Source organism: Lepidothrix coronata, unplaced genomic scaffold, assembly GCF_001604755.1.
Source record: "Lepidothrix coronata isolate B3197 unplaced genomic scaffold, Lepidothrix_coronata-1.0 Scaffold110, whole genome shotgun sequence".
NCBI classification, from domain to species: domain Eukaryota; kingdom Metazoa; phylum Chordata; class Aves; order Passeriformes; family Pipridae; genus Lepidothrix; species Lepidothrix coronata.
Window position 1 is genome coordinate 39,457 of NW_016690290.1, and position 20,198 is coordinate 59,654.

Genomic DNA, 20,198 nt, shown 5'->3' on the forward strand with positions numbered 1-20,198 from the left:
GTTGCTTTCAGTTAGAGCTTTAAAGCTCCTTGCGTGTATGCTAAAACCCATCTTAACACCATGCAGATAATCATCCTCCTGTCTGGTTACATAGTATTGGGATCTACCAAACACAACTCAGCTACACCTCCTTTCATGTTTGGCTACCACGTCCCAGAAATTAATCCCTGACATTGCCACCACATTTTCCAGAACACAGAGACACATCAAAAGGGAGTGGTTGGTGTCTGCCTAGGCAAAGAAGTCAAGATGCAAGTTCCATGTGGGAACTGAAGCAAGGGTTGGTTTGTGGTACTCTTTATAACACCTGTGCCCCGGAGATCATGCGCTAAGTACAGGGCGAAGAACACAAACAGGAATCAAGGGAAAGGAAGGGATCCTGTTATGGGGAGATGGACAAGTAGTATTACTGCCTAACACTTCCTATGGTAAAAATCACAGACTGGACAGTTAAAACCTTAGCAGAACAAAGCCAAAAACATTCAGGAGTTGTAGGTTCTAAAATCAAACCTGCAAGACTACTGAAGAACTTCTGCCTTTGTCCTTTGCATCAGCTCTGGACACAAACATATACTATAGCAAGTAGGAGTAAAAGTAAAGTCAATTACGCTACTCAGAAGTGGATGAGGAGGACAAAGCTCCTGAATGCAAAGATAGAAGGCAGAGGAGAAACAGTAATGTGCTGTCCTCTCTCAGAGACAGCAGCAGCTATGCTGTCTTCTTGAATTACTTCTAGTCCTGACTCAAATCTGGCCTCCGACATGGAAATCCAGAGGTGGACTTTGCACACAGTAACTAAGCTCACGGCTGCTCGGCTTGCAAGCAGAGACAAGGTCATAAAACAAAGTGGTATTGCTATAGATAATTTTATGGAGAACAATTATACTCCAGGGCATAAAATCTGTGTTTTACTGCAGCAATCAGCAATTTAAAGTATGCAAGAGCAAGTCTGAACAAGTTTGCCCTCCTTAGGAGTTACTCTAAGTCAGCAAACAGGCAGCTTCTAATGGCACACCATAAAAACCCTTTTTTCCCTTTGACACGGAAGTGAAAGTCAGAAGTTTGGATGGTCTAATCTGCTTCACGATAAGGGGGGAAATGTAGTGACTGAATGATGTTCTAAATCCCTCAGATAAACACCAGAAATTGCTAGCTACTGGTAGGAGATGAAAATAAAGACTGGTAATTACTGTAGGGGAAAAAAAACACATATAGTTCTGTTCAGGCATAATTAGCTTGAACCTATACATAGTACAGCATGCCTCTGCCCTAAACACAGCTCTGCGTCATTGCTCCTCTCCCAGGATCTTGTTATACAATCTCTGCTACAGTTCCCTTCAAGCCACCCTGCAACATCAGCTTACAGCTTTGATTCTCATTTTCAAAGTAATCAATGGTTCGCATCCTAATTATATTATAGACTACATGTCAATCAGTGAAAGAGTTGGGCTTCTAGGACAATGCAGGTCACTCGGGTGGAATGGGGAGTAGGGAGCAAATTAAGCATTCTGGATTCAAGGGGATGGACCTGTGGGCCAAATATCCATGAGACATTAGGCAAACCCAGAATCTGAACACCTTTGGAAATGCTACTACCCTATTCCTTATGCAAATAAGTTTCCCGGCTTCCTGTAGCAGCACTGTGACACCAACACAAAGGTGGGATGATGACCATCCCTTCACTAGAACCAGCCATTTCCTCCCTCACCCCTTGCCCTGCTGCCCAGCCCAGCCTGGCACTGGCCTCTCATCTTCTGCTCAGCAAAATGCCACCTCATTTACATTTCTGACAAGTCGTAGGCTGCCTCCAATCAGCAAAGCAAAACTGTCAAGTTATCAAACCTCCCCATTCATCCATAAGATAACTGAGTCAAAAGCTCTTTTGGGGCAATTAGTGTTTTATTTTGCATGTCAAACTTCACATCTCTGTCCTACAGAGCACAAAGAAGATCAAAAGATGATTAAGAAAGAATTCCACCAAGCACCTTCAATAGCAGCAAAATTTTTGAAAAAATGTTTTCCCAGAGCTGTTCTGACCTATACCTCTGCTGCTCAGACATGAATTATGACTGCTGGAAAGTAAACAGCCTTCTTTTCCAGGCCAAACCTAGCACCTACCACAAAACCTAAAGCCGTATTACATGGCCTGTTAGGAAAAAATGCTACTTCATTAACTCCAGGAACTTCTTTTTACAGTTTAGAAGTGAATTTGAGACTTGTGAAACAATGTTTAAAATAAAAACCAATGGGGACAACTAGGCAGTCAACAGGCTACAAAATAACCTCCAGATACAGTTTTATATATATATGCATATGCAGTTACAGTATAAAAAATGCTGTCATATCAAAAATCCGGACAGGTTTACCCTACATGCATTGTAAGACATGTATTTTTTGTGGTCATGCAGACTTACATTTAAAATCAGACATATTAATTGTCAAGTACCTGATTCTGTGAAAAGACTAACATTTTCTGCATACAATATTTCATTATTTTGCTTGTTTAAAACCAAGATATTGCTTGTTTGGCAATGACTACAGCAGCCATTGTGAAAGATGCACAGTTCTCCATGCATGAAAAAATCCAAGTATGCTGAAGGAAATCATCCAAAGCAGCTCAACTGAAAGAACAAGAACAGTACTACTCATTGCTAAGGGATCACTTGGCAGCATTTAAAGAGATGCCTACTGAAAACTAACAATTAAGAAAGAGGTTTTACTAAATCAAACAAAAAAAAAATACTGAAACTTTACTGTCTGAGAATAGAAATTAGCTTACTACAATTAAGAGATTTAAAATTTCTGATTCAAAGGTTATTGAAGACAAAGGAACCCACCCTAAAATGTAACTTAAATAGACTTTAGACCATGTCTTAAAATGGTGCATTTTTCTTCTCTGTAGTTCAGGTGACAGACAAAAGTATTTAAAGAAAAACCTCAAACCAACAGGTTGAAGACACAAACCCTTCGATCAAATAAATCTTGCTCTACATATTGGTGCTAACAGGACTTCTTCAGTTGAAAACAGTCTGCACATTACTTGTTGCAACACAATCAAAAACAGGTGTAAATCTTTAACTTGATCTTGGAAGGGGAAACTCAAATGCAGCTTCTCTCTCCCTATGGCACTGTGTATCCCTCCATTCTGTTACATGCACTTAAAAAGAAGTCAATGAACACTAAGTCTGCTCTTCCTCAAGGTGGTTGTTGCCAACTCCAGCAAACAGCATTTATGATGTTTGGCTACATTTCCTGTCAATGAGACTGCAAACTACCTTAGTCTTCATTCTACATCAAACATTAGAACAAAAGCCAAATTTAAACTTTACATTGAAGAGCATGCAAAAACATTCTTTAATTTTGCAGCACGGAAAAGAAAGTAAATGTCACTGTTTTCTTTAAAGAACTGAAACACTGAAGAAATTTGAAACAGGAAATTGAATAACACACACAGATCAATTTTATACATGAGAGAGAGATGTACTACAAACACAATATAAGAAACCCAAAAACGTATTTAAGTTTCTTTAGAAAAATTCAGAGTGAACAGAAGATACAGCTTCAGCATATTACACAATTCCCAAACTTAGTCTCAAATTAAGTTTGAAATGGGCACTTAGCAAGCATTTGCAGGGAGAATTACGTGGGGAATCCACGTCTTTTCATGTGCAATTGCTTAGCTTCTAATGCAGGTGTTCTCCAAAACACAAAAAATCAGCAGTTACAAAAAAACAGCAGGTGGTTGTTCCGGTTTTTAACAATCTTCTCTTAGTTTTTGCAACATGCAGACCCACGCATACAAGGTTACGGGAGTTGCTTTCACATCACTTAGACATATCGCAAAGATTCTCTCCAGAGCTTTCTCAAATAACTGAAATACCAGAGAATCCACAAAAAGGCCCATGTTTTTCTATATTTAGCGAAATCTCCTGGTCACCAGCAGCTGGCACCATGATCCCTTTGATACCGGACAGCTGCAGCCTCTCCAGCTCTGCCTTAATCACTGCACAAAAGAGGTATGCTTAGCAAAAGTAACAGTTTACGCAGCAACATGAACTTTTTTCTTTTCCTAGACAAGCATTTTAACAGATAAATTAAATATCACAACACCGCATGCTGCTAAAAGAAACTGGGGGTATTCACCATGGGCTCCACTAAAATGAGCTTCTCAGAAATTCCTTTGCTTACAGGTGATAAATAAAGTATATACCATCCCCTTCACCCACACAACTGTTTTAAACAGTTAACTATGTCACAAAACACTTTTCCACTCTGATTTTTTCACAAACTGAATTCTTAGCTTTCCTTATCTGAAGCAAGAGTCAACTTCTCCGTGCACTAGATTGTTGAGAAAAGTATTCTGGAATCTAGCACTGCTATCAGTGCTATGATAATTGCTGATTGCTCAAACAGCAAGTAACAAAAAAAATTTAAAAAAAAAGAAAAAAAAAGGAAAAAAAAAAGAAGCCAAAAAACCTCCTAGGATTTCAAAAGTATGACCCTGCTGCTAAGACCCCTTTCAGTTTCTGCATTTCAAACCATAACCATTGTTGCATATCCCAGAAGTACCCTTTATGGAGCAGAAACATATACTGATGTATTTAGCAGACAGGACATCTTTAATATCTCCAAATTTACACATCATACTTTTCAGAGAGGGAAAACAAATGCCAAGCTTAACAGAATAGAAAAAAGACCCTTCCTCATCAAAATGCAGCTATATCAAAGAAGATGAAGTCTCTATACCACTTTCAGCAAGAAAACAAATCACCAGAAGAGATAGTTCCCTGACATTAGTATTGCTGTTCTCAGGTTACTTTCTTTCCTCCCAAACAATTCAGAGGTTCTGCCTCAACTCCACCCCAGTCTGCCTCCTCCACGACTTCTTTCTATAGTTGTAAGGCAACATGAAAAACGCTGAAGACACATGTGCTACAGAGGTTACGCAAAAATATTCCACTCCGACCACTGTAACTGTGCCATTTACCCACACTGCTGCCAGAAGTTCTTGAATTAAGATAACTTAGATGTTATTTGGACACGTGTTTCTGTCAGTCCTATTTAGCTGTAGTGTCTAATTTGTCACATGATTGATGTTATATGATCTCTGGACTTTGCCAAAACACGTACATGTAAGAAGTAAGCACTTTGAAGAAGAATTTTTGAACTATTTATGTGTCCCCATTAAAAGTATGTTCAGACATATTTTATGTGAGCTTTATTTCAAGTCTTGTAGAAGACTGAAAATCTTTACTAGTAAGTTACTATATACTAAAAGCAGTGAACCAGGAAGAAGCTTATAGTAAATCAGAACTTTATCCATATTCTCAAAAACAGCTTATTGCTAAGGAGCAGCAGAATCTGTTGCTGCACAAAAGCACTGAACACAGTGCAGAATGTAAGCGTGAGGAAAAGGTCTCAAGTCCAGTTAGAGAACTCTGGGCTGAGAGGAAGCCATGTGATAACTGGAACATAAGCAGAGCAATTCCTTGGCAAAAACCAAGGGTGGCAGCCGACCAAAGCTGGTTAGTGACACCAAGCTGATTAGTGTCTCATTTCTACATACAAAAGTCAAGGGAAGATAAATAACTTCCCACAGGACACATGACATTGCCGCACTTTGGTTAACAGGGTGCACAATCACTGTGGAGTTGAGATTCCTATTAAAGCAAAGTGTATTTGGTTTTTGTAAACACTGTTCAGATCCCACTGTCCCTCTTCTTGCCTTGTATACCCAACCTAACATGCTGGCATTATTTCAAAGACTGAGGGGATGCCAAATTCACATTTCTCATCCCTGATGATCCATAAAGAAGGGCTCACGTGTTTATCATCGGATCACAAGATAATTCTTTGTACTTCTTTTTCTAAATGAAAGATGTCAAAGCCTATTAGAAGCAGTGGCAGTCAATGGAACCTGCCTAGAAAAAAAAGGCTGATTTTATTCACAAGCAAGCACTGGAGCTATCTGGGAAGGCTAAATTATTGCACACTAACTAATGTCTTCTTATGGAAATGGTTGACGAGAAATTCTATTACGTCTGTGGTGTTTAGATGACACCCTATCACTTGATCATTTTATTTATTTTATTTTGCAACCGGACATGCCTATCTCGTATTGGCCTTTTTAGCCACCAACGCGCTTGCAACAAACGTGGGTAGAGCCCTTCCCAAATCTTCGTTTGCGAAGCCTGGCCATGATGATCACTTGATGTCCTAAAGAACGCAAAATTCAGAAAAAAAAATATAAAACAGAGCTATGACAAATAAAGGTTGGAGTGAAAAGGTCAAACTGAAATAAGAATCTGTCAGAATTATATGGAGCAGCCTAAGAGATTGTGCAAGGAGTATTGGACAACACAGCCACTACTTTGCATGGTTACAGTGCCATGACAGACCATACTCTTGAAGGGCCATGAGTCACCTTAACCCATCTTCAATCAAACTGAGCAATCCAAACAAGTTTTTAAACCAGGTTCTGAATAACAAGCTGACAAAACAAAATCTTCCCAGGAGAAGGTTCACAGAACAACTGCAACCAGTTTCTCACACTGACTATGGTGGAGCTCCTGGATTGCATGGAAAGCTGGGACCATCAACACTGCTTAGGCAGCTCTGTCTGCACACACCGCAGTGCCAATACCAACTGTGTGCACCTCCATAGGGCCACAACCTACAACTTGAACTGTGCGCTCAAGTCAAACAGTTTACCTTATCTGGAATCAGGGCCATTACCAACACCAACAAATCCCTCCATGAGCCCGTTATCAGCTGCCACAGAAAGCTCTGGAGGGTCACTCTCTTCCCTCCAGTCTGCAGGCTCCAGCTTGTGCTAACCAGCTGTGAGATACTCTGCCTTCAACAGCAGCTTCCATCTCCACCATGTCATATCATCAACACTCTTCCCATAGGAGTGGCCTGAGTACTCTGCATAGGATGGAGAAAGAAGCACCAAAACCCAAAGGAATAACACAAGGAAGTTCAGATTCCCCTCTACAGAGCTACAAACTCCAAAAAAATAGGAAGAGACAGAAAAGGCTAGTGGGGAAGAACATGCTTGTCAGTACAAGTAGGCAAGACATATCTTTATACGCACACCCTGAGGATATGAAACAATTACTGTGAAAGTAAATTAAAAAACAGAAGGCACTTATAGTTCAAACAGAAACAGAACTACCTACCATACATTAACAGAGAAGTTACTAGATATTTATAGCCCTTAAAATGAAGAGACTCTGCTAACTTCCATTAGCATGGTTGTGCACTGCAGTCTGAACAGCAGTATGTACGAGACCACAGCTTGCCAGTGACTGATGGACTGTGACAGGGAGCTGAGTGAGCATCTTGAAGTGTTTTGTTTGCATATATCCTACAGGCAGCCTCATACCCAAATGAGAGGTGGTTTGAGTTGACCTTCCTTTATCCATCATGGCAGCAGCTTCCACAAGCCACACTTACCAACCCATGGCCAAAGCTAGCTAGTGGAAAAAGCACTTCACAAGATCTCCACCTCGACCTGCTGAGATGGGTGAAAAACACCTGTTATTTTCATGCACGTGGACTATATGGTAAGTAACCTGAGAGTAAAACAGACCTTTTTTACAAAACAAAGAGACCAGGCCCTGCACAGCCTTTAGGGCTAGTACCTAAAATTGTCTGTGATAATAGACAGCTTGGGAAAAACAACTACCTTTCATCACTCCAAAATACCCACACTAGACATGGAAAAAATGGACATAAACAGACCTACTTGGTATATGAAATCTAAAATTTCTTTGAAAACTATACAAAGAAAGAAAGAAAAAAACCCCAGTGGGTACATATTGGGAGATTAAAGCACATATTCTCAGAGAAATGAACAAAGTAACAATGCAGGAACTGAACTTTGTTCTTAGGACAGTTGAGTATCACTCAGCAAAATAACCCTGTTGGCTTCCTTAAGCATAGGCCTGAGCAGTGCAGACTCCCTTCAGGGATTACTGTACATTTGCAGTCTGAAAAGTTTGACTGCACAGGCAAGGAAGAACAGGTCAGGTGTTTACTGCTTTTTCTTTTGTTGCCTAGAGTCACGCATGATTCACAGAGGGTAAGTCAGATTCACCAGCTGAGCCCATGGGAAGATCCTCTTCCTAAAGATTACAGAAAACTAAACGTAACCAAGGCAGAAGAAAAACACAGATTGCACAAAGAGCTAAAACAACCTTGTACCAAAACTACTCTGCTCTCCAAATCTAAGCATCCTTCACATTCCCACTAGAAAGACTCACTGTATTTAAATTATTACCTAAAAGTCACAGCAAAACACCAAGACAGGCTGAGCACTGATATTAGCTGCCTCATTAAAGAATGTCCTTCTCACCACCCAAAATCCCCTTCTACTTACGTGATTTTCTTCTGTAATTGGAATAAATTAACCCCTAACAAAAAGCAGCTTTGCCTGGCAGGAGCAGTTGTGAGCTACACAGGCACAAAGCACTTGCTGTAGTATTCAAGGGCCCGGTTTGCTAGACAGCTGCGTTTTTTAAGATGATACAAACAGGAAAACCAGCCACCTAAGACGTTGCTAATTTAACTGACTTCGCTATCACCCGTTTATTTTGGCAGCGGAGCACTGAAAACACTTGAGCGTATCTCCACGTACTCTTATCACTCTGGAGACGGCAGCTTGCGTAGAAACGATAAGAGCCGTCCCTCCGAGCCGGCCCCGCTGCACCCCGGGCTGTCAACAAGCGGCTGGGGGGCGGAGGGAACCGCCGAGTGGCTCCCGTGCGCACCGGAGGACACCGCGCCCACAGCACTCCCGGGGCACCGCCGCAGCCGGGCGGGTTGCGGTGCCGCCTCTCGGCCCCGCCCGGCCCGCCGGGCTGACAGTGGCCACAGGGCTCACCCACCGGCCCTGGCAACAGCGGTCCGCCCCAGCGGACCCGGCAGGGCTCCTCATCCGGGCGCGGCGACCCGAGCCGTCCCCAGGAGCGCCCCCGCCTTTGTGTGCCGCGGCGGCGGCGCGGGGCCGGGCTTGCTCGAGCCCCCGGAGCGCGGGCACCGCCGCCCCCCGCCCCAGCCGTGCGCGCTCACCGTCGGAGCTGACGGTGTCGTAGGAGTCACCAGGGGCGGGCACCGCGGCCGGCTCCCGGTAGTCCACCCAGCTGAGCCCTTCTACGCTGTCGTACTCGGCGCGGGGCTTGTCCTCCACCGGCACCACAGTGAAGTGCGGCATGGCTGGCGGGGCGGTGAGGGCTCCCCGCGGCACCGCGGCGAGGCAGGCGGGACGCGGCGCGGAGCCGGCGGCGCATTCCTGCCCCGTGCGGTCACTTCCTCTCAGGAAACCGCGCTCCTCAACTCCACCCATTCCACTGCGAGCGCCGGGGCGGTGCAGCTTCTGCCGCCCCCGGGAGCGCTGGGCGAGCGCCGGGCGCGGGGGTCGCTCCGCCGGGCGGGCGCGCTCAGCAGCGGGGGTGCAGAGGAGGGGCCGGAGGCGGCGAGGCAGTGCGGGGAAGGGGGAGCCTTCGTCCCGCAGTCATCGTGACAGGAGCCGGAGCCAGGGGCGGCGGGAGCGGAGCGGGGCGGGGCGGGTGCCCGCCGCCCTCCCTCACGGGCGCTGCCCGGCCACCCCGGGGAGGAAATTTCCCTCTGCCGTGTCCCGGGTTCCCTCCCCCGCCGCCGCCATTTGCTGGGCAGGAGCGATGCGGGGAGGGGAGCGGTAGCGAGGCTGGGGCCGGCAGCGAGCGCTTCTTGCCTGGGCCCGGGTGGTCCTGAAACCGCCAGAGGGGCGGGGTGTTGCGGGGCAAACATCACCAACCGAGCCGCGGGCAAGGGGAGCCAAGCGCGCCAATTATGGATGTCACGGCTCCCAGCAGGCGGTTACTGCCCCGTCCGGGGCTGATGAAGCGGGCGCTGGCACCCCGAGAGTGGCGCTCGGTCCATGCAGGTGCCGGTAGCGGCAGCTGGACCCGCTTTCTGTGCTTGCAGTGGCAGCACGCAGTGATTCCCCTTTGCCTGCCCTCGGCTGTGGCTGCATGAAACCCTCAGCAGGGACGTGGCAAGCGGAGCAAGCCCACGGGAAACATGGCAGCGCCAAAGGCGTGGGGGCAGCGGGAGTAAGAGCGCTGCCCCGGGGAGATTTGCATGCAGGCTGGAGCCGAGGGTGTTTGTAGCTGTATGCAAAGCACACAGTTGCTAAGACAGCAGACGGCCAGGGCTGATGAACTGTCGCCTCGCTGCAGAGGCAGGGGCCGGGGTGCACTATTGTTCTGTCCCACTCAAGGGAGGCAGTGGGGTGACACCCCCTCCCTGACGCCTCGGTGGCGGCAGGGTTCCTCAAGCCTGGGGCACGCCAGACTCGCAGCCTCCTATCCCCGAGAAAGCAAAATTCTATTTTGCCTTCACATTTGAAAAAGCTGGCACCAGCAATGGGTATCTTGGCCCTCATTTCGTGTATGGTAGCCTTCACATGGAGTTTAAACGTGAATTAATAGTTGATAATGCTATTTATTGCCTGTGTTTGAAAGATGGCCTTGACAGTAAAAAGATCCCTTTCTAATGTGTTGTGTAATCATCAGAAAAAAGCTCTAGGAAAACAGTTTGTGCATTTTACTATGGGCTGTCAACTGAAACTAGTTCTAGATTTTTTTTTTTACTAAAATACTCACTGATCAAGAAATCTTTGTACAGCGACAAGTTAATCCAGTAATAATATAAGTTTTGTCTTCAGATCACACAGGAGTCTATGGAAGGGTACAAAGCTTAGCGTGGAAGAAGAGTCTAGGACTAAACATTTCCTGTGCTCAGAACCACCTTATTTCCAGCTTTCTGAATTTGTCCTGCCTTTTTGACAAAGCAACCCCCAGGTCACTGGGAGAAAGAGAAATTTGTAATGAGCAGAAGAGAAACAAACATGAGGGAGAATGCTTTGTTCACGAGAACTAAGTCTACTTTTAATTAGGTGAGTTTTGAAATAAACATGAAGGATCCATGCTGTGGAATGACTGCTGCCAAGGGGGTACAAGTCTCTCAGTTCACTTAGCACCAAGTTGCTGGTAGACCACCTCTGGAGAAAGTCAGAGCAATTACACCTCTTAGTATTGATGAGACAGATGGAAAGACTTCTGTAAGACTCCTATGCTTTCATATAACCTACATTTTGCTTTTGTCTCTTTGCTGTTAGGGGAAACAAAAACGATCTTCATGTGGCCATATGTATCTATAACAGTGTCATCGGTTTTGGAGGAGATTGAAAAAAAAAACCAACAGAATTTCCTCTATTCAAAATTCATGGGTTTCGGCCTAGGGTGAGATTTTTTTTCCCCTCAGTAACCCTAAAATGAGCACGTTTTTAAATGCAGTCCCACTGTAAAGTTTTACTTGCCATTTCTGTGGGCAAGTTTGACCAATTTTAATAATCTAGAAAGCATATCTGGTAATTTTAGAAGCATTAGTTCTGACAGATGAGAAGCATCCTATTGCACCACTTAGTCCACTGTCCTATCTGCAGCAATATTTTTTCCCTTAGAGGAATGTAGAACAATGGGCCAAAAAATAGCATTTTCTGTTTTACCCTCTTTGGTTTAATTACATTTCATTAGTGTTTATGAAAAGTATGACCTAATAAGCTAAAGCCCAGCAAGAAAACAGGAAAATACGTAATTGGTAGGGAATAAATAATTTTATATAGAAAAAGATGATAACTCCCCATTAAGCCAGTTACTTCATGTTCAGTCGTCTTCTTTCCTGTTTTCCACTTTATAAAGCTTTTGAGTGGAAGTCTCTGGTCTAAGTAAGCTGCCCTAGATAAGAAATATGTCCCCAAAGTTAATGTTTTTAGAGTCATCAGGAAGAGAATTAGACTGGGCACTTCCTTCTCATCTTGCTTTTCAAAGCAGATGTGGCAAGGAGCTACTTTTCTTTAGGACCTTTCAGCTGGAAGCTTATACCTACTTAAAGCAGTTCGCAAATGCCCAGTGGCTTATTAATTAAGAACCGAACTGTGTCTTTGATTATATGACTTGTAGTTAATAACAATTTAAAAACAGTTCCTTCTTATCTTCCCTTCTTTCTGAATTTCATGAGGAAATGCCTAATTTTAAATAGTTTATTTTGTCTAACTAGGAAAATCGAGGCCAAGAAAAAATTATCACCCTTAGAATTAAATATGTCATGAAATTACAATTCAGTTTTGTTTTTTTTTTTTTAATTCATCTGTAAAATTATGTTGCCCCTAACATTGTTTGGGGCATAATACCTCAGAAGTTTAATTTTCTGTAAATGAAGCTTTGAAATACCTCATTGATGGAGTAATCTGCCCATTTATTGCTATCATTGCTGACTGTAATATTTATGTCCCCAGGCAGAATAAGTGGCCTGCTCAGAGGTATATACAGAGGATGCACTGCCCTAGAAGCCTGAAGGATAATCCATAACTGTTTATCCAAAATACATAAAACTTCTTGAGTGGAATACCTTTATTTTGGTATTTTAGATCATAATCGTATTGCATCTCTGTTAATACAGACCAGTATAATGCTCCTCTCTGTCAACGGGACAATCTATGAAACTGTGCTTTCAAACCATGGGAAATTCTAAACCATATAAGATGAAATGTCGTGGATCATCCAGTTAGTAGCATGGTACTGGCCCAGAAATAAAATACATTCTGTTAGAACAGAAATAAGGTTGCTGGCTAGAGGAAAAGTTGGCAGATTTATAGACAGCATAGATCTAGCATAGTAAAAAGATCTCTGGGAAACTGAAAGCCTGCTCAGTTAGCTCCCATACAGTTAAGCACAACACCCTGATACCTGGAAGTATTAAACACTTGCAAGATTTGAAGCCAACTTTTTTTTTACCAAGCATAGAGATATTTAAAAACTATGTAAAGAGAAAGGCTGGGATACACACAGCAGGGAATCTGTAACTGCTATTTATTGTTTTGAAAGATTTTTCCCACTGGAGTGGAACCTAGATGACAAGTAGCCAAGAGCTGACATCAGAAAAAAATAACAAAACAAAATTTGTCACTGCCAAGGTACAGCTTCCCTGGACATGAGGCTTGACAGGAATTCTGCAAGTTCATGACCAGCATTTCACCACAGTGAACTTCAATTTTCAGCACATTCCTGCTTCTCCACATCCAAGGATCACACCAGCTTGTGGACAAAGCAGGCCAGAAATTTGCAACCTGTCTGCAAAGGTTGTGACTAACAAAGACCAGGATCTAGTTTACCCATGACAAAGACAGGCAGGGGCTGGAAGAGGTCCTTTGGAGAGGACCACAACATGTACATGTACATGTGAAGAATGGGGGATGGTAGTCAATGCTTGTAGGAGACACAATGTGAAATCCTCCATGTGCCATCTCCAGGAGAAAAGTAAAGCAAGGAAAAGCCACATTATAGTAATACAGGAGCTCTTATGCTAAAGGCAACTGAAAATTTGGCTGTTCTGCTAGAAAATGTCACAGTTTAAACATTAAAAGACCACAAGAGGACACTATGATGCCACTTATCTTCAACATTTATTTACTTTAAGGAACTTCTGCTTGACTTGTAAAATTGCTTATAACTGTATTTGATACATGGAATAGCCATTTATAAAAAGATACCTTAATTTCATCTTTAGAAACTGAAAAGTTGCTTAGTCTTTTAGATATCTTTTTTTCCTACTCAACAAGGTTCTGTAAATTCAGATAAGAATGGTATCAAAGTTTTCTACAACAAACTTTTTAAACACTGCAGTAATTTTTTGTGTAGAATTCAGATGCTGGGAAAAATACTACTCAGTGTTTTATTGTCGTTTTTCTTTTACCTTTTTTTAAAGGGTCAATTTTCAGATCAGTTACATATTTAGCATGGATTGGTTTGTCATGGTGTATTTAATTTTAAATAAAGGGCTCAGAGAAAAAAACTGAGCGCAGGCCTAGATGAGATTCTTTAGATATTGAGTTTAACTACAGGACACTCAGGGAAATTAATCCAAATGGATTTTTCAAACTGTATTAAGCTTTTTTTTTTCAAATGTTTGTATTCCAGACTAAAGGGACCTTCTTTTGAATTGCCTGACAAAACCTGTATTAGCTTCAGTTTTAATCTCAGATATTTTGATCTTTATTTTGTTTCTCAGCAACAACCCTCGGAGGACATTGAATTTTTGCTTCCTAAGCTCTGTACTTTCCTTTCATTGCAGAGTTGGAGAAAGAAGTGCTTTATGAAAACATATAGACCAGGTGCTGACAATGGGCTTCAGAGGAAAATACCTGATATAGAGAGGAAAGAATCATCCTAATGGAGTTTACAAAACCATTTGGGGAGAAGCAACAGAAACAGAGCAAAATTAAGTGCCCTCTCACCTGAGTTATAATTGTTGAGGCCAGAGCCTTGATTAGAACCTGCAACATTTCTCTGATGTAAGCTAAATGTGGATCTTTGTTTACTTTGCTTTTGCTTCCCCTCCACTATTTGTTGACCCATGAGAGAAGCAACTGACCAGGTAAAAGAGGGGTTGGTTGTTGCTTTTGCTCTGAAAAAAAAACCAAACAAAAACTTCACAGGTTGTAGGAATTTCTCAAAAAGTGCAAAAAAAAAGTGCAGACACTGTGGAAAGAATTGACACCATTGCAATGAGTGCCAGGAAGCAGAACAGGCTACAAGCAGCTCGTCTGGTAATACTGGACTAAGCGACTGAGAGGTTCTGTCTCAGTCACCAAAGATCCTGGACATTTGTGAAGTACAAACATGGAACGAAAATGCTTCCCATTACCACAAATTTTGGTTTTCCTCTATTTCCTTCCCGTTTCCTAATGAAGTTATAAATAAACATGAAGGTTAGTAAAAATCTCTGGTTTCAGAACATAAAAAAAGTAAAATTATAGGAGAACCAAAACAACCATTCCCATCTCAGGTTCTTCTACGTAGGAGTAAAGTTTGTAGGTAAGGTAGCAAGACAAAAATTAAGATCAGATAAAAAAAAAAAAAAAGAGAAACAGTTCTTGAAACACTGAATCAAGCTTTCCAGAACAGTTCAAGAAGGGTTATCCAGCATCACAGTCTGAGATCATCACACGTGTGAGAAATGCTGTGAGGCAGAGGGTATTCTAAACTTGGTGCAGGCAACCTGGCTAGTTCCCCGTAAGCCTTGTTCTCCGTGGCTTGACCATGGGAATTGCTGCAGGTGACACACCATGAACTCACTGCAGTGACTGAGTCAGCCATGTTCCCTTTCCATAGGCACTTGCTTGGACAGGTTCAGCAGTATCTCAGTTTAGATGAGACTGACTGCCTGCATCCAGGATGCTCTAGGTTTAAACCTCCCTGACTTTCTCCTGCCTTCCAGGGAGGGGGCTACCTTCCCTCTGAAGAGTCCTCATGATACTCTGGCCTTCTTTCTGCAGCAGAGTTGCATGGTTCTTTTAGGGCTTCATGGACTTCTGAACATCTACATTGTTTGTGATATTACACCAGTATCCATACACAATTTTAAAAAATATTTTATTTAAGTTTCCTGTCTGTTTTGCCACAAGGTTACCAAAAGCAGTCAAACAAATAAGAGCAATACATTATAGATAAGACAAGTCATATTATCTGTATCTTTAAGAAAAGCAATATATATTTTTAATCTGTGCTGTAGCATGAAGAAAAAAGAGCAAAAATTAGCAGGCAGTAAAGTGACAATGTAGTATAAAGAAAACAGCTGGAAGGAATAAGGAAGCATCTTACATTTCAAGTATTAAATGAAGTAACTATCAGAGTACTAGTTCTATGAAAAGGGATCATGGATGGCAGTTTTCCAATCGCTTATGAACCTATTAGAAGAAATGCTCATGGGAAATAAACATTCCCTATTTAATTCATCATTTACCAGTAAAACAAGTTCTGATGCCAGTCAAGCAGTATCAGGAAGGCCAGACTTCTGAGTCAGTGCAGTAATTCCCCTTTCTAGATGCATAAGAAGGATCAGTATTTATTGAGAAACTGTTCTTAAAAACTTGGCTTCTATGCAACTAGATTGTTCAACACAATTTGTAAAGAATTTGGTAAGTGACAGGAGTATATTCAAAATATACTTATCAAGGAGACCATCCTAACAAAAGAATTAATGAAGCTTCATTTTGAAGCATGAAAGAACAGGGTTCTTCCGGAAATCCTACTTTTACATGGAATGCAGAAATGGATGGTAGGAACCGTCTCAAGTGACTCTAGAAAACAACTGACTTGCTGGTTTTCCATTCTGTTCGTGCTTAGCCTTCTCTTTCTCTTTCCTTAGCCTTTCTCTTCCCTTTCTCTTTCTAACACAAAGTTAGATACTTTGTGTGTTTACAAATACTGCCCTTAGATCAGCAGGACTTTTATTCTATAGTATTCTATTAAATTCTGTAGATTTCATATCAGTAAATAAAAGGAAAAAATCACAATTAACAGCAAGCATTATGAGAAGGCACTTACCAGCAAGCAGTGGGAACTGACCCTACCAAGAGGTTGTGCTGCCATCCTATAATTTCATCACAAATTTCAGTATATTTGATTGAAATGTCAGTTTTTAGCCTACCAAGAATAGGCCTATCTCAATATATGCTCTTCTCTATAACAGTAGCTTCTAACCTCACATACCTTGTGTATTTGAAAACGTGTTCCAAAGGCCAAAACAGCAGAAGATTTATAATAAAAAGGCCTCTTCCTAATCTTATGTCTAGGAATCCACTGGCAATGGTCTGATTTTAGCCAGCTAGAATAAAAATGAAATAATAAAACCTGTTACTGATAAGGATAATTGTTTAAATGAGAAAAAGACTTCTGCAACCCTCTGACTAGCTGGAATTCCTTCTTTGTCCTGGGTTGTTCTTGTTATCATCTTCATGAACATGCAGCAAACAGCAGTCCCCAAATTATAGAAAACTATCTACAACATTGCCTGTTCACCTGTACTTGAATACAGGAGATCTACTCCCACCCCTCATTAACTCTCCAGTTGCCCACTGTCCTGGTCAGGGTTCAAAAATAAGAGTTTAGTACTGCAGGATAGATCTCTAAAACTAGTGGTAGGCATGAAACCCAGATCAAAATAGCATTGTCTTCCATCTTGTCATCTTAAAAAACAAAACAAAACCCCAAGCAAACAAAAAAAAAATCTCTCTTCTCCATATAGGGTGGTCTCCTCTGAATAAGTTATCACCTATTGAAGAAAGTTGTATAATTTAAGGAGTAATATCTGAAAATATCTTGGCATATCTGTCTTAATCATGATCTCTACTTCCTGTGTGGAACTGCTGATTCTGTACTCCAGTATTTATACCAAGTGCCACAATACGGGTGCCAAAACTATATGTTGTGTATTACAGAATTCATTAGATCTGGGTACATTTTATTAACAACGTTGGTCCTGGTCTAGCCAAGAGGATACAGAATTTATAACTTCAAATTCTAAATGCTTTTGATACATCTTTTCAAGTTTACAGGTGAATTTGTAGAAATTATATTGAAAATTTAGTATAAAGCTATACTTATGCATTAACAAAATGCAAAAAGATAACTAGTTGCATTGCAAATTACTCCATAAATCTCTCTCTAGACTCCATAGATGTTATGATTCATAATACAGCACTAAACATGATACAAGTGTCAGACTAAAGGGTTGTGCCACAGAAGGAAATACAAAGGACCTGGCTGGCTCAAGCCGAGGATTACGTAGGTCGAGGCGACAGGAATTTTGTACTTCTTGTAGAGTTTCACTTTCACCTACGTCCATTACTCCACTAATGTTCTGCACCTACAAAAATTCAAAAGGTTGCCCCTGAAAGCCAGACTGGCGCAACACCAAAAGCTTTATGCAGCTAGCAAATTCAATGCTATTTCAAGTTACCCAGCTCAAACTATATTGCCAAACCACTTCTGAATGTGAGGAAATCAACATCATTATTCCATTGTTTGCATTCCTATCAAACACTTCCCAAAATTCAGTACAGATACATTGCAGGCAAGAGTTACAGGTCTGGCTGCTCTGTCTTGGCTCCCTCCCTCCACATATGGATGCATTAGCCAGTAAACCTTAAGCAAACAAAACCATGATCTTTCTTCCCTGAACTCTCAAGACATGGTTTCAACATTTCTAATTTAGAAGGAAAAATAAAATTATTAAATCTCACAGATTGGAAAGGTGTGATGAATTTGAGCCTCCTCATAATGTCAGTCTACCACCTGATGAACTTGTCATTATGTAGATATTTTGGCAGATTAACTAGAATAGTACAAATTTCCCTGATTTTTGTTCATCTAACATACCTAGAAGGACAAGTGGAAGAAAGGCCACTGTGAAATATATGCTGTCTATAAGGCTTTGTGTATAATATCTACTTACTTATCACTGTAAATAAAAACAGCAGGAGGAAGCAGTCTGGAAATTTCAACAGAGGCATGTGAAAAAGTTACCACTGAGGGAGTCCTTACTCTTATATGGTCTCCTTCCTCATCCTTTTGGATTTGCTTCTACCATTTACGTTCGAAGCTCATTGTTATCTAGTTGTTGTGTTTATGGCCTATTAGTGATCTGGTCGTGGCATGAGCCTTTTGGATAGCAGCCCAATCCCATGACAAGAATTAGATTGATTTGCAGGAGTCAACATTCCTTACTGCACCAGCGAACACAGCCAGACTGTGATGCTGGTACATCCGCAGTTTCTCCAAACCATGAAATGATTCTATTTAGAAGTCACTGATGTGGACTTATCAGATTACTGCAAAGGGAGAAACTTCCAAAGAGCTTTGTCTGCTCTCTCTCACTTTCCTTTATTCTGCTAATGCTCTCTTGCCATCTTGGTTTCTTTCCCAGCATTTGGAATCACTGAATTAGGTGCTTACATTCCCTCATATCTCTCTCACTCACTCAACAACAACAACACCACAAAAAAAAAAACAAACAAAGAAAAAACCCACCCAAAAAATAAACAACAGGGCACCAACTGTTCCTCTCTCCCTCTTAGTAAGAATCAAGATTCAGTTTGGGTTTTAATCTTACATTTTCCACTTCCCTGAAGACACGGAGGAAGTTTTCCCTTAACACTCCTTTCAGTTCCGTTTCATTCCATCCTCTTCTAAGAAGTTCCTCAATCAAAGAAGGGTATTTAGAGACATCTTCCAATCCCTCAGGGAAACTGTTGGCAAAAGTCACACAAGAACATTCAACATGCATCACTGAAAAAATTTAGAAAAAGATTTTTAATTAGTCTTTTGCACATATTGACTTTTGGATTGAGCTCACTTTGGACCCAATTCTTCCTTTCAGAATTCAAGTGACAAACAGAAGCAGGACTGGGACACAACAAAAGGTTTTTTCTGCACATAGGATTCCATAAACAGAACACAACTTGTATTCTGGAATGAAGATGCATAGGCATAATATATAAGCATGTGTATGATGTAGGCAAAACAACAGCATGGGAAGATATTAAAACAGAACAAAAGGGAAAAAAGAATCCAACAGAAACTCATGTGTGCATTAATCCACTCTTTATATCTGGCCTTTAGAGTAAGAGGAAACAGCTGCATCACAGATGGAGTTGGTGCAATGCACCTGTGTAACAGAACAAAAGGAAACTTGCAAACACGTGATGAGCAGAGGAGTTGCAGGCAATTTTGTAGACTTTGTTGGTTGCAAAGTAGTTTTTCCAAAGGGAATATAATTAGAATAATAATATTGGTTTGAATTCAGCTATTTAGGAAGTGAGAAGCAACCTATTTAGAGCCTTCTACTGAAGAAATTACAATAAGCGAAGTTGATCTATGTCTTGTGCTAATTCTTGTCAGAATAAAAACAAATAGAAGTAAGAAGTTGCAAAACCTGCATTAAAGAGCTGTTTAAAATTCTATTTTCATGAGACTGTGACATTGTTTTGAGATAACTAATATTTTTGTTATTTTCTGTTCTGTGGATGGGTGGTGATAAGCATATCTCAAGAAATCTGTACTACCAGGAGTTAGGACCTTAACCACTCCACCACCAATTTGACTGATGATCTTTGAGAAAATGCATGCAATAAAATGTGTCCTTTTGTTGCAAACTGTGTTTTTATTTTGAACGTTACAGCTTCAGACCTATGGCTAGCTATCATGGGAGCAGACACACTGGATCTGTGATCATACTTTTCAGATGTGAGCCTGACTCTGACTTTCATTCCCAAGCATATCTGACCCCAGAAGAAGGAAAAAAAAAAAAAA

At 41.6% G+C, this 20,198-nt stretch overlaps 2 protein-coding genes across 5 annotated transcripts in view; both read right to left on the bottom strand.

Moving 5' to 3' along the window:
- SLC12A4 (solute carrier family 12 member 4) overlaps positions 1-9,263 on the bottom strand; it is a 46,903-nt gene extending 37,640 nt beyond the window's left edge. Inside the window, exon 1 of one of the 2 annotated variants that reach the window (XM_017824429.1) lies at positions 9,076-9,263. In XM_017824429.1, the coding sequence (XP_017679918.1) occupies positions 9,076-9,217 (142 nt within the window). In that variant the 5' untranslated portion in view covers positions 9,218-9,263. The remainder of the gene's footprint in view (positions 1-9,075) is intronic. The other variant, XM_017824430.1, reaches the window with a different exon arrangement.
- Positions 9,264-15,497: 6,234 nt separating this feature from the next.
- LOC108502025 (dipeptidase 2-like) overlaps positions 15,498-20,198 on the bottom strand; it is a 14,211-nt gene continuing 9,510 nt past the window's right edge. For all 3 annotated transcript variants that reach the window (XM_017824486.1, XM_017824485.1, XM_017824484.1), the window contains exons 10-11: positions 19,000-19,135; positions 15,498-17,754 (exon numbers count right to left, since the gene is read on the bottom strand). In XM_017824486.1, coding sequence (XP_017679975.1) covers positions 17,569-17,754; positions 19,000-19,135 — 322 coding nt within the window. In that variant the 3' untranslated portion in view covers positions 15,498-17,568. The remainder of the gene's footprint in view (positions 17,755-18,999; positions 19,136-20,198) is intronic.